The sequence below is a fragment of the Anomaloglossus baeobatrachus genome, chromosome 3 (genome assembly GCF_048569485.1).
Source record: "Anomaloglossus baeobatrachus isolate aAnoBae1 chromosome 3, aAnoBae1.hap1, whole genome shotgun sequence".
Lineage (NCBI taxonomy): Eukaryota > Metazoa > Chordata > Amphibia > Anura > Aromobatidae > Anomaloglossus > Anomaloglossus baeobatrachus.
The window spans coordinates 627,919,577-627,934,620 of NC_134355.1; the positions used below are offsets into that span (position 1 = coordinate 627,919,577).

General features: G+C 42.7%; 1 protein-coding gene across 1 annotated transcript in view; it reads right to left on the minus strand.

The window, feature by feature from the left end:
* LOC142297333 (uncharacterized) overlaps positions 1-14,731 on the minus strand; it is a 29,271-nt gene extending 14,540 nt beyond the window's left edge. The window contains exons 1-16 of the mRNA XM_075341567.1: positions 14,457-14,731; positions 13,055-13,153; positions 12,502-12,595; positions 12,121-12,191; positions 11,665-11,750; positions 10,586-10,794; positions 9,980-10,118; positions 9,752-9,884; positions 9,441-9,606; positions 9,185-9,286; positions 8,804-8,926; positions 8,542-8,651; positions 8,315-8,451; positions 7,529-8,209; positions 7,115-7,203; positions 6,178-6,267 (exon numbers count right to left, since the gene is read on the minus strand). Coding sequence (XP_075197682.1) covers positions 6,178-6,267; positions 7,115-7,203; positions 7,529-8,209; positions 8,315-8,451; positions 8,542-8,651; positions 8,804-8,926; positions 9,185-9,286; positions 9,441-9,606; positions 9,752-9,884; positions 9,980-10,118; positions 10,586-10,794; positions 11,665-11,750; positions 12,121-12,191; positions 12,502-12,595; positions 13,055-13,153; positions 14,457-14,684 — 2,557 coding nt within the window. The 5' untranslated portion in view covers positions 14,685-14,731. The remainder of the gene's footprint in view (positions 1-6,177; positions 6,268-7,114; positions 7,204-7,528; positions 8,210-8,314; positions 8,452-8,541; positions 8,652-8,803; positions 8,927-9,184; positions 9,287-9,440; positions 9,607-9,751; positions 9,885-9,979; positions 10,119-10,585; positions 10,795-11,664; positions 11,751-12,120; positions 12,192-12,501; positions 12,596-13,054; positions 13,154-14,456) is intronic.
* Positions 14,732-15,044: the final 313 nt, after the last annotated feature.

The window sequence follows — 15,044 nt, forward strand, 5'->3', positions numbered from 1 at the left end:
TAGTGATGGATTACGCGACGCGTTATCCGGAGACCGTTCCACTGCGTCACACCTCGGCGAAGCTTATTGCTCGGGAGTTGTTTGCTATGTTCTGTCGCGTGGGGTAACCCAAAGAAATCCTGACCGATCAGGGTACTCCCTTTATGTCTAAAATTACGAAGGAACTGTGCAAACTCCTCCAGAAAACACAAGCAGAGGAAGCCTTTCAGGCGCTAAAGGTTGTCCTATGTGGTCAGCCTGTCCTTGTCAACCCTGACTTTCAAAAGGAGTTTATAGTACAGGCAGATGCCTCTGAGGTGGGTCTGGGTGCAGTTCTGTCCCAGGGGGTAGATGGAGAGGAGCACCCGATCACCTATTTGAGTAGAAAACTCACCCCGGCAGAAAAGAACTATAGCATAGTGGAGAAGGAGTGCCTGGCCATAAAATGGGCTCTGGAATCCCTACGCTACTACCTGCTGGGGCGACACTTTCGCCTGGTGACAGACCACTCCCCTTTGGTCTGGATGAGGAATGCTAAGGAGAGAAATGCTAGAGTCACCAGGTGGTTTCTCTCCTTGCAGAACTTTCACTTTTCTGTGGAACACCGGGCTGGTAGGTTGCAGGGCAATGCGGATGCCCTGTCCAGAGGTCCCTGTATGTTGGCAAAAGTTCAAACCCGCCCATTTGAACTGAGGGGGGGAATATGTGAGGCAGTGACAGGGGTAATATTTGAAGACCGCTATGTGTCCCTCTGAGTTTGCTATAGCTATTACGGGGAGTATAGCACAAAGGGTAACAGGGAGACAGATCCCTCCTCCCAGTCCAGGTTTTGTAGCAATCCTCATGTCCAGCATTTTCGTTTAAATCTGGCAATGCACATCAGGGTATGTCTCAGTTGAGAGCCAGGCTTGAAGAAGCTACCACATGCTGTGTGAGCTGAGCTGGCTCTGTGTGGAGTGAACACAGGCCAAGAGTGTGAGCCTAGGAGAACCTTAACAAGACCCCTGCGGTTAACGGGGTCCTAAGGTAACAAGACTTTTTATACCAAGGATTTGTCTATATGCACCGGCTGGGATCCGGAAGAGACTTTGATTGTGGGAAATTGGATCTATTTATGCTGCAACAATAAATAGACTGTTGGTGTGAACACGCTCCTGCCTCACGTTTTTGCCCAAGCAACGCCGCTACCTCACAATATATATATAGTCCATGACTTTTCTTCTTGCTTCCCTGCATGCAATATTTCTATCAGATACCTCGTCACCAGCTGTTTAGCTGTCCTATGGCCACCGTGATTGTGCATGTGCGCCTGTTTGCTGACGTCCTCGTGGGGGGATGTCCCGGCACCTGGTCTGTGTGAGCATGTGATGGAGCCTTAACAACACATCCTGGCTCCTGCGCATGCGCTGGTTATTGTGGCGCTAGTCTCCTCCTCCTCCCCTTTGTACCTCAGCGGCGGATGTGCGCGCCGCTGTGATCGTGCTGACTTTGATTGGACACATCTGTGTTCAACCTTATTTCTATGACACTGGAGGACTTTCTAGCCACTTCATGATCCCCTGAGAAAAAGCTGCTGCGACGCAGCGAAACGTGCATTGCCCCCCCATCCGGATGCTGTGGCATTACCCTTTGACTTCTATTCTCCCAGGTATATTAGCGTTTATTAAAGTGCATATACTGAGGCTGTCTATGTTATAGAATATGTGGGTGAATTGTTTAATTTGGAGCCTGTGGCCATTACTAAGGGCTTGAGACGTGGGACTTACTTAAGCACACTGTTTGGGATTTAAACTCTTGATCTAATAGCTATGTGTCTATCCCTTTGTGCATATATTGACACATTGCCATTTATATATAAAGCTTTTTTGCTATGATTTAGCCCCTTTCTTTGGGGAGGGGACTCATCTCTCCTAACAGACTCTTGTGCATCATGTTTATTTCTTTGCTCTCTATATCTTCCTGTTCTCATCATCTATTTAATTTGTATATTTTTGTCATTTCTGTTTTTCTTTACATGTGAATTGCTTAATAAAGATTTCTATTTTTCTTTTTACATTTTTTGTTTACTTATTTTTCCGGGGACCTTGCTCTTTTTTTCCTCCTTTTTGTGCAACCATCAATACATGGATGCATCACCCAAGTAATCATCAGTACAAGACTACATCACCCCAGTAACCATGAGTACATGAATATATCACGACAGTAACCATGAGTACATGAATATATCACCCCAGTAACCATGAGTACATGAATATATCACCCACCAATTTCAAGAACAAGCCCGGGTGCCACACTGAGTCAAAGGCCTTTTTAAGATTTGCAAAACAAGCGTATATCTTTCTGTGCTTTGTATTAAAGACTTGGCTCTGAATGAGACTGTGCATGATGTAGATGTGATCCATGGTGTGGTGGTTTGGCACGAACTCTGGCTTTTGCTGAGGACATTGTGCTCGGTAAGAAAACTGAGGATCCTCTTGTTCAGGATGCTGTTGAACAGTTTTCCCAAGTTACTGCTGACACATATGCCTCTGTAGTTGGCAGGGTCATACCTATCCCCACTCTTGTGGATGGGTCTGATGAGGCCTTGGTTCCAGGTTCAAGGGAAGTAGCCGCCACTTAGCTCAATATTGAACAGTTGAACCATTGCAGCTTGAATCTCTAGTGGGTTCTACTTCAGCATCTCTGGGGGATTCCATCCAGGCCACTGGCTTTTTTACACCTTATGGAAGAGATTCTTTCTGCAACTTCCTGTAATGTAATTGGTGTATCCAGAGGTTTTTGAAAATTTTTGACTTTCTACTCCATCGCCTTTAGTTCAGTTGTTATGTTTTCCTGTTCTTGGCTTAGTCCTTCTTTAGGGATGTCTTTGTAGAGGTCTCTGAAGTACTGGAGCCAGATATTGCCATTTTGGATATGGATGTCGTTTTTCTTGCTCTTTGTGTCCATGTGCTTCCATATTTCCCAGAAGGAGTTATCTTGGCGGACGCCTTGGAGTTGGGTATGTTTTGTAAAGATGTAGCTCTGCTTCTTCCTCCTGAGGATGGTTTTGTACTGCCTTTCTATTTATCATGTATCTGTGACGCCCTGGCCTATCAGGTCATCGCAGGGTATTGTGCAATCTTCCCTTCTGCACAGTATCCACCCTCCTTGGTTACGGGTCCTGGACCTTTGTTGTTGCTAACAGCTTAGCCATTAAAATTCATAGGAACACTTCACACTTTAACCTACCAGACACACCATTGGGGGGCCTGAAGGAAATATGGCCACCCAATTGGGGGGTTGGTAAGGGGAAAGTGGAAAAAGTGACAGTTGAGCTTGAGCACTGAGAGTGAAAAGAGAAAAGGTGGAGTGGTGACTCTCGTGAGGAGAGGTCAAGGAGCAGAGCTACTGTGTACTAGGTGGCAGACGTTGGTCTGGGCCTGGTAAGAGCTGGAACCCCGGTCACAGGGGACAGTGTCAAGGGGCACGGACTGCCGAGGAGGGCGGCCGACGGCCTTGAGCTACCACCGGGCAGGGGCCAGGGCACGACGGGGTACGTGGACCCCAGGCTGGAATGTAGCTTCACGTGTTCCGGTAATTTACCCAACGGGGGTGAAGACTTCAAGTGTCATCCCCAACCCACTCCAAAATCGGGGTACTAGCGCACCGATGGGATAGGACTTTCCCAATACAGTCCAAAGAAATCCTACGCGTGAACCCTGAGAGCAAGCTCCCTCTGATAGCCATACGGGTGAGCGGGACCCAAAGAGTTTTATACCCACGGGTCCAACAGAGACAGAGGTGCCAAGGACAGGGTCACAGGCTAACAGCAACATCAAGGGCACAGACCCAGGCATGCTCCCTACAAGCTGCAGTGGTGCTCAGAATTCTGGTTTACAAGCTGTCGGTGTTGTTATTCCTGGACTGAGTGAGTACATTGCAATACCCCTGTTCCTACCCCAACGGCACCCAATCACCAACCATCCGACGGGTCCCAGGACACAAACCCCCTAACCACGGAGGGGTTAAACATCCTGCTGCTACATCACCGTCACCGGGCTCCCCAACAGCAGCGGTGGTCTCTCACATTACCACACACTGTGGGTGGCGTCACGACTTCCAATCCCCCTGTACATAGTCCCCCTTTCATCGAGTGGCCGCACGACCCCCGGGTCCAGAGACCCCTTGAGCCACCGCGGATCCGGATCCGAGCAGCCCGGCTGCTGGCACGTGGGCGGCACATATATATGTATTATCTATCATGTATCTATCTATTATCTATCATGTATCTATCCAACTATTATGTATCTATCTATCATGTTTCTCTCTATCATGTATCTATCTATCCCTGTATCTATCTATCTATCTCTCTTTCTCTTTCAATAGAGGCAGTAGGTCAATGGTAGAGCTGCTGCCTTTGGACAATCAGTTCACGAGTTTCAGTCCTGCCATATTGGTAACCCAGAGCAGATGAGAATTTAATATATGCACTGAACTGAGTAAATGTATTCACTTAACTGGGGACAGTCCCACATAATTTAGGACGGTTGGGAGGTATGATATGGTTTATATTAGTTATAAACACATTTCGCTCAGATATAAGTACCTGCTGCTTAGTTGCCCGTGTAGCATCAGGTGCAGCACAAGTTCCTGACTGACGCTCCTTCCTCATGTAAGATGGATGCCACAGCTGAGCTCAAAGGCTACAGCAGAAAGCAGCCGGGAACTAACTGGTTAATGTCTGGCCAATCAGTGCTGGCTTCATTCTCTCACACAGGGTGGGGGCGCGGTCTGACGGTAACCAACTACATGTTGGGACTGACGGTGCTCGAGGGAAGCAGTGAATATGTATGAGGGTTAATGAGCAGACCCTGATGTGGTGTTACAGCCTTGTGGGAGACTCGGTAAGTATAAAGCTCCTGATTTATTCCTTATTTTCTTTCTTTTTCCTGAATTTTTTTTTAATATTTTGGATGGCCAAATCCGAACCGTTACACCGAGTTCCCTGAGACTTCTGTAATGGGGGTCCGTGCACATATACTAGGTATCCGGTACAGACCCCGAACTTTTTCGCCCATCACTACTTAGCAGGTAGGCAGCATTTAAAAGGCGCTGTGTACACATAACCTTAGGAATAACAGAATCTCTGGTCATCACACCAATTGTGGCCAGGGTGTAAAGCATTAATGGGAGACAAAGAACCATTCTTCTCCTGTTTGGTGTCCAATATAGATGAGCGAGTATCGAAATATTTGTATTTGTGATACTCGTAACGAGTATTTTGTAATAATTGCATATTCTCTCCAAATAGCGAGTACAATGCAAGTCAATGGGAAATGGAAGTAATTTTCTTCTGATTGGGAAATGCGAGTATTTTTCTGTTGGAGTCCAGCAGATAATTACTCTAATTACGCATTGACTTGCATTATACTCGCCATTCAGAACGAATATGGGAGTATTACAAAGTACTTGTTACGAGTATCGCGAATACGAATATTTCGATGCTCGCTCATCTCCAGTGTCCAACCCATCAAATATTTATGACATGTATAGTATTGATATGCCATTAATAATTAAGTTTTAAATTAGTAATAATTAAGTTAAAATATGAATCAATTTTAAATTTTTATTCATTTTTTGGGGGCTCACAATGTAAATTCCCTATCAGTATATCTTTGGAGTGTGGGAGGAAACCGGAGAACCCGGAGGAAACCCACGCAAACACGGGGAGAACATACAAACTCCTTGCAGATTGCTGCAAGACTACAGTGCTAACCACTGAGCCACCGTGCTGCCCATAGGTGGTACAAGTTCTTCCATACAAGCACAGTATTGATGGTGGATGTGCTGTAATTTCTTCAGGGCGCTAGATGTGGGGGTCTTCTGTGATGACTATGGAGCCCCGCTGACAGCAGGCAAAAATGCAGCTTTCTCTGACAGCGCGAGCAGCCCTGGATAATCTACGTCGGCAGCATGATATCATCCGGCGGAAGATAGAACCTGTGAGAAGAAATGAAAAACTGGTGTAAGTAATGGGACTCCATATTAGAGGATAGTACAGTGGTGTCACTGTGACCGGACGGTAGAGGAACCTTCTCCATACACAGGTATGGGACCATCGTCAGCCATCATACATGTGACAATCCCACCACAGATCACATCTGCTGCACATGAATTCTCACGGACATTACACAACATGGAGCTTATGGTCACACTTACCTCGCCTTCTCTCCCCCTCTTCTACGGTCTCTGTTTTTTGCTGTTTTCTCAGTTTTAGAGCAGATCTTCTTCCTTTCTGAACTGGAGATTCTAATCAAAAAGTCAGAAAAATGTTGATTATAAATTCCTAAAAGATTAGGTTTGTATCTTCATAAAGTTATGTGACCTGATTACTATGCACCTATCACTATTCTGTGTGCCGCCATGTGGTGTCTCCCCAAGGATCTATGTCCGCTTATTAATATGACATTACTTGCAGCAGGACACAGTGTTATTATATAATCAGTTCCATAAACCTTCAGTGTAACTTTATAGAGGACTCGTCACCAGGTGAAAAGTGTCCAGGATTCACCTTTCTCTTATTCCCGCTCTCCCCTGAGTTTGCTGTCTGTTATTTGTTACCGTCCCCTTTTCAGTTCAGAGATATATTTTTTTGTGCTAATTTTTATGGTGTTTACCATAGGGGCGTGGCTAATAGTTCCCATAATGAGAAGTCTGAAGACACGCCCCCAAAAAAATCCTGTGTGCCACACCCCCTTGGTAAAGACCATAATCATTTGCACCAAATATAAAGGCCCAATAACTCTTGAAACGTATGGGGGATTTTATATACCCCCCACAAAGAAAAATAAAATTCAGTGGGGCGACGGGAATAAAGTAAGTAATTTCCTGATCCTTCATGTGCAGATTCACATTACACTTTTGGATTATAGGCTAAGGACATCTGCAAGGAGTTTGTATGTTCTTCCCGTATAATCCGTGGGTATCCTCTGGATTCTCCGGTTTCCTCCCACACTACGAAGACATACTGATAGGGAATGTAAATTGGGAACCCCACTGGGGACAGTGATGATCATGTCTGTAAGGTGCGGTGGAATTAAAAGCGCTATATAAGAGAATAGATAAATAATAGGATGATCTATATATCTGTACATACCTGAGACGGAGGGCGAGGATGCCGCAATGTTATTGACAGGGAAACACTGATTCCCACCATCAGATTTGGAAAGTGAAGATTCTTTCTGTCTGTTTGATAGAAGAAAGTCAAGTAAATTACAAGTAAAAACAATATAGAAGGACGAGCACCTGCCTGTAAGGCCAATTAGGAAAACACGGAAGAGATTCCCCACTCAGGACCCCATTCTCCCAGAAATAATGGACTCAACTAGTAATATTGTATTGAACTGGAAATGAATGGCTGGTCTCCATATTCAGCTGTTATTACAGTGTTCTCACAATCCAGAACTACAGAGATCAGCAATCATGGGGCGGTGGATGCTGGATTTATATTTGTGCTACTCGTCCCTTATAAATCACATAATAATAATAATAATAATAATTATCTACTCACATGTCTGAGGGTTTTTCGGAACCCCCTGGAGGTGACACAGGCTCTTCTTTAGTCAACCTCTCAGTATTGGTTATGGAACCCCCTGGAGGTGACACAGGCTCTTCTTTGGTCAACCTCTCAGTATTGGTTATGGAACCCCCTGGAGGTGACACAGGCTCTTCTTTGGTCATCCTCTCAGTATTGGTTATGGAACCCCCTGGAGGTGACACAGGCTCTCCTTTAGTCATCCTCTCAGTATTGGTTATTAAACCCTCTGGAGCTGACAAAGGCTCTTCTTTGGTCAACCTCCCAGTATTGGTTATGGAACACTCTGGAGGTGACACAGGCTCTTTGGTCATACTCTCAGTATTGGTTATAGAACACCCTGGAGGTGACACAGGTTCTTCTTTGGTCAACCTCTCAGTATTGGTTATGGACCACTCTGCAGGTGACATAGTCTCTTTGGTCATCCTCTCAGTATTGGTTATAGAACCCCCTGGAGGTGACTCAGGCTCTTTGGTCATCTTCTCAGTATTGGTTATAGAACCCCCTGGAGGTGACTCAGGCTCTTTGGTCATCCTCTCAGTATTGGTTATGAAACCCCCTGGAGGTAACACAGGCTCTTCTTTAGTCATCCTGTCAGTATTGGTTATGGAACACTCTGGAGGTGACACAGGCTCTTCTTTAGTCATCCTCTCAGTACTGGTTATAGAACACCCTGGAGGTGACACAGGCTCTTCTTTGGTCAACCTCTCAGTATTGGTTATGGAACCCCCTGGAGGTGACACAGGCTCTTCTTTGGTCAACCCCTCAGTATTGGTTATAAAACACTCTGGAGGTGACACAGGCTTTTCTTTGGTCAACCTCTCAGTATTGGTTTTGGAACATCCTGGAAGTGACATAGGCTCTTCATTGGTCGTCCTCTCAGTGTTGGTGATAGATAGCTAAAATAAATGAAGAAATATAAAATAGATTTATTTTAAAACTTTTTTTATAACTATAGGGTTTATATATTTTTTTGGCCACATACTTACTTTACAAAACCTTTGATAAGGTGATACAAAATTTCGGACTTCTAGCCACTTATTGTCCTCACTGGTGTCCTCCTCATCGGAATCCACATGTTTGTTTTTCATATAGCGAGCTGCAAAGTAATGTGTTATAAGAGATTATTAGCATAAGACTTGGTCAGACAGTCACCATCCTATCACTAATAATGGTGGGAGCTGATTGTCACACAAAATTAAAGACAAGACACACAGCCGTTTTCTACGGAGGACGTCTCATGTTACTTACTGTTAAAGTTGCTGGTGTCCAGATCTGACTTTAGATCAGGAACGAACACGGGTTTCTGACTTAGCAGATTGTCAAAGTCCAAGTCGCACAGGAATGGATGCATTTTGATCTCATTTGCCCCTCCTGGAAAAGGAAGACAAGAAGGAAAATAACATAGTCATTGTCAGAGAAACTTCTCTATGTCTGTACAGTTTATGTTATACTGAACTGAAGATAAAACAGAGCCAGACATGAAGGAAATGTAGTGAAAATCATAGTATGAAGAATGGGGAATGGACAAGTAGGTGGAGTAAAGACCCTCAGTGCTGGTCCTCATGGGCATGGTCATTTGTCTTGTCAATGAGGTGTAATAAATCATTATTAATACTATGATAATATTACCTGTCCCAAGTCGATGTGCAGGATTTTTTCGGAGCAGCGCAATGATTAATTCTTTAGCTTTTGGTGGAGGACAGTATTCATTAAATGTCCAAGGTATGTCAGCTGTTATATAAAAATCAAGTATTACATAAAATAAAACATCTGAATTCATTTTCATGGAAAAAAAACCATTTTTCCTAACAAAATAGAAACTTGGGCACACAACAAATCAAAGCAAATAACAGACACCACATGGCATTCAGATTACGTTACTCACCATAGACGATCCTGCGCATAATCTCCTTCTTGGTAGCCCCAGTAAAGGGTTCATATCCTAAATAGAATGTGTATAGAATGATCCCTAATGACCACCAGTCTACAGGTCTTCCGTATCCTTTCAATAGGATGACTTCTGGGGCCATGTAGGTAACCGTGCCAACCGTCTGGAAACAAACAAAAACAAGGGATGATGATCAATAAATATCATTTCAACAAATGACATCAAAGGAAACGTCTAAATGAGAAATGATCAGATAAGGAGAAAGAGAAGAGATCTGTAAAGTACAAGATCCTGTAAGTAAAGCCGACCTCTTTATCACAGAACTCTCTGATGATGTCCTCAGTTGGAGCCTTGTAGACGTTGGACGTTGGTCTCATGACGCCGAGTTTTGAAAGCCCAAAATCCGTGACTTTAATATGTCCTGTAGCTGTTATCAGGAGGCTGTGAATGAAAAGATGGCGTCAGTAATAACTCATAGACTCTATATAACAATCTGTAACTTTCTTCCCCGTCATTATAATACAGGGGTCACTTACTTCTGAGGCTTCAGGTCTCTGTGCACCACACCATGGCTATGCAGATATTCCACAGCGACAACTGTTTCTGCAATGTACAACTGAGCCAAGGCGTTAGGAAAAGCACCTTTGTTCTTTAGGAGACTGGCACAGTCTCCTCCTACACGAGAAAGCAAATATCACAGGTGAGGGTTTGTTACAATGTAAATTACACATGATGAGGGTGAATGAGAAATAATCAAAGATAGTGGAACAGGAAATCATATATAGAGATAAACTGTATAATGCACAGCGTATATTGTATACTACAGAGTTACCCTATACACAGAGATAGAGCCCAGCCCCATCTACAAGCCTCATGTATTTCTCTGCGAAAGTTTCCATCTATAAAAACTGCTCAAATATAAACAATTTATGCTTTTATCCTTATCAGAAATTGCCGCCATGCTTAGTCAGGGCATACGCCCGAGGATTTCACAGAGATCAATGATTTTTCAGGCATCTTGGTAATAGATACATTATAGTAAATGCTGTGTGGACATGTAACCGCCCATGTGGTCACAATCTGGGTATATATAAGGATTAAGCAGACGTGGGCAGTATATATATACAATGGATGTGTCCTACCTGGTGCGTACTCCATCACCATACAAAGATGTCGTCTAGTAGGAAAGGAGCAGAACATGGAGACCAGAAAGGGACAATCCGCTATTGCTGAGATGTCCCTCTCCAGAAAGGCTTGTTCAAGACTCCATGTATTATTCAGGTTCTGCTTGTCCATTTTCTTCATGGCGCAGATCTGTTTTGTGTCTTTATGGCGCACTAAGTGGACGGCACTGGAGAAAAGGAAAATCCATGATTAATTATCAATTGTTATTAATAATCTGTCTGTAGACCTCATCAAATGATCTTCTGTACTAATGGTTAATACTAGATGTGAGACCATTTCTAGAAATCCGTGTCTACAAATACATAAACTAAAATTCCATAAAAATTGAAATTGCAATTTTTTGCCCAAAATCTCAAATTTATAATAAGTACAGTTGGAATTTTTAGTGCTGGCTTTTTTGGGTTTTTTTTTCATTCAATTGGTCGGTGGCTGACCCCCACCTAGCTATGCACCCTAATTTGGGATGTATTCCACCTGTCTAGATTTTGGTGGTTGGTGACTGTTCACATACAGTCATCAGGCCCTGTCCACAGGCTATTTACTTCATGCAGCATTTGCTTGGACCTGTCCCGCCCACAGCCATGACTCAGTTATGGGTACGGGATTGAAATAAACCAGGTTAGTGCTGCTAAGAGCAGTTCTACTATTTCATATGTGAGGCCATCTGGCACATTTTATAAAAATATTTTAGCGTAGGACTGCCCCAAATTAGATTTGCCGTGACGTGGTGGGGTAGCTCAAGAAATTGCAATTTTTGGCCAAAAATCTCAATTTTATAATAAGTACAGTTGGAATTTTTAGTGCTGTAGTGCACATTTTAGTGCTGGCTTTTTTTTTTTTCTAACACTCCATAAATGATCACCTATAGGAGGTCCTCATTCACACTCCATTCCATCTGTCCTGAATAGTAACAAATGTGGACAGTGATATCGACTCCTAATTTCTGTATGGGAACATTGCATGAGCGGGACACAGAGACATAGGCGTCGTCATAAGAAGTCCTTGGAAATAAATATTATATCAAAGAAAAGCTCACCCAAAATTTCCAAAGCTGATCAGCTTGATCGGATCAAAGTCGCTCTTACAAGGACTTCTCATTACATTTAAGGATCCACTCGCGGCCTATAAATTAATAAGAAATTATATTAGGTCATAGAAACTACTGAAAAATAAAGCTCCAGATGCAGGAACATCTCCCGTCTATATTATATCCCGCTGATTACACTGCAGCAGATGTAGAGGACGTCATACAAGCCGGACCCTCCACAGACGCTCTTATATTAAAGGGTTGTATCCTCCATATAAATATATTATTATACTGCAGGGGATGATGAGGGTCATCACACAGAGGAGGCAGGAATAATGCCATCATCACATATAATAGGTCTGATCTACATGAAGAACAGAGACATCCCATTGTCATATGGGATATAATATGGGATGTGTATTTCGTGCCCAGTCATCATTATACAGACATCCCTCTGATACTTACACTGGCAGATTCGTGGACGATCTCTGGTGTCTCACATATTTCACGTTCAGTATTTGCCGGCACAGATGTTCCTAAAATAATGATAAATAATGAAGAGATGTCATGTAATAGTCTGTATCAGTAGATAAATCTGTGATTGCGGCAAATTTGATTGAATCCCCAACAATGATATGACCGGGGACTCATGAGCCTCTTTTTATATTTTAAGCTGAGAAAACCCCAGAAAAGAAGCAGAATTATATGAGCGCCCTCCATTATTGTCTATGGGGGGGCTCTGGTGTAGCTATCGGCCTCATACAGAGGATGAAGAGTAAATCTGCATATTCTCTGCCGTTCTCTATTACTTGACATTTGAATGTAAAATATTGGTGATCAGCTTACCTTCTATCAGATCAGTATTAAGCTCCTGCTGACTGGTATCACAGTCAGGGATATTTAGGTCCTGCCCTTCTTCGGAGTCATCTTCTGATGTTTCCTGATGGATATAATATATACAATTAATATAACATTTCAGAAATACTAAATTACTAAATACCATATATATCTAAATCTAAATCTAAATCTGGATTTACTTAATAATTTCAGTATGGGATGAACTATACCCGGCCGCTCCCTCTAGTAAATATACATTAATATATAATGGACTTGTATATACAACTGTTCTCTAATAATTTCCCTGAACTGCAGCATTTATAAGAAGGAAGACTGTGATGACCGAGCGAGACAGAAGCATAAATACAAACTCCGCACCGCTGAGTACAGACTGCCATCCCAGATAGAACCGCGGAGACAGGCTGTCATACGATACCCTGTGTCTGCCTGGAACCAAAAGTAGAACGTAAACATCATAAATCTGACCTTCTGCTACATGACTGGAAATCTGGAGAAGATCAGACAACAATGACATAAGATATAGAAGATTATGGATCCTTACCTGATGCTCCAGTTGGCAGGATGGGTTCTCTAGTACCCTCAGGACATTTTGGGCCAGTTCTTTAATAAAGGCCAATTCTCCACTTTGGGATCTTTCAGCCTATAGAGATGAAAATAAACAAGAAAATCATGAGAGAAAGTTCAGAATGGAGGAGGCCCTTTATGTCACCATCTTACTCCTATCTGCACTAAAATGCTTATATTGGGAACTGACAAGGAATCTGGTAACTTGTAAACCATTAAATGTCCTCGTCTATACGCCTTACCCAGTGTATGTACATAAGACAGATGACTGCTTGTGACTGGTGTAAAACGGTCAACGCATCCTTTATTAACTTTACAACCCAAATCTAGGGGTGACTTCAACAATGATAACCCCATAATTATATATATCAAGTAGCTGTAGCACCTGGCATTGCCCAGGATAGTAACTGTCTTTCTCTTTCTCTCTCTCTCTGTCTGTTTCTTTCCTTATCTGTCTGTCTGTCTCTTTCCCTGTCTGACTCTCTCTGTTTGTCTCTTTCCCTATTTTTTTCTTATTTCTTTGTTTGTCTGTCTCTTTCCCTGGCTGCATTGTGACATGCCAACATTCCACTTAAGGGCGTGGCTGCGCATTCTTCTGAGTTCTGGCTGCACTGTGGCTCCAAGCCCTATTAACTTTAATGGAGGCAGGTCTTTTGGCGAATAACTGTAAAGCGTAGGGTTAAAATTTTCCCTCAAAAGATAGTTTATGACGTTCCTTGAGTCAAATGGAGTGTGTGCGCAAAATTTCATGATTATACATGCGACGGTGGAAATTCCTTTAGCGGACATACACACACACACATAAATACATACACACATACACACATACACAAATACAGTACATACATACACTCAGCTTTAGATATTAGATTGCGCTAAACCAGGAGAAAACCAACACCTTTTTAAAAATGAGACTCTACAAAAAGCGCACTGGTACAAGGCGTAAGTTATTAATATTCCACATTAATACCCCCAATTTTTCAGTACATTGTAGGGTAAAAAAGAATAGAGCCATTCACAGCTTCAAGTCTTCTTGCAAAAAAGCAACAACAAAAACAACTCCTCACACGTCTGTCACTAGAAATATATGACTCTTGAAAGAAAGTGATGAAAATATGGGAGCGGAAAAAGTGAAAAATTCCCTTGTTCTTAAATAGTTAATAATCCTATTCATCCACAACCACAACCTTCCCACCACTAATTCAATTAATCCTTTAGATCCCACTCTCTCCCTTCTCATGTAGCCTGTGTGCCCTATTTTGGCTCTTTGGCTATTCTTATTAGGGTAGTTTTTACCGATTAAACTTACATTTTTATTCCATTATTACTTTCTATTATTACTATTTTTATAAGATTTGTGCAGATTGTCTGCTATTTACCTCTTGTACTGCTGTCCTGATGTTCTGCTGTAAATGCTCAAGATATTCTGAGCTAATTTGACCATGATTGTATTTGGTCAGGCAGTCACTCACTAGCTTCATAACCAGCCGGTATGTGAAGCTGAGGATGCCACAGGGTAGTGGTCGCACAAAGTCAGGGTCATAGCTGATAATAATCTCCTGAAGTTCTGCTAGCACCTGAAATTTATCTGGAGAAATTCCAGACATTTCAAATAAAAGTAATGCAAAGCACGATCTGTATATGAAGAGCTATATAGCTTTATCACTAACAGCAATGACCACAAGTGTCAAAGTGAGAATGAGAGTGAAAACACTGGTATACGTAGGGATTCTTAATTGTGATGTCATAATGGAACCCTGAGTTCTATTCTTAAAGGGGCATCTTACCTTATAAGGAAGTTCCCTAGCAACCCTTAAGGTGGCAACATGGTAGCTGAGCATTAGTACCAGATGCAGGCATGGAGTACAGAGCTATAGGGGGCTTTATATTCTGATCAGATAGGGTATTTTTATGTTGTAAAAAAATATATTTATATTTGTTATACGTAGTGTTTTGTATCAGTAAGA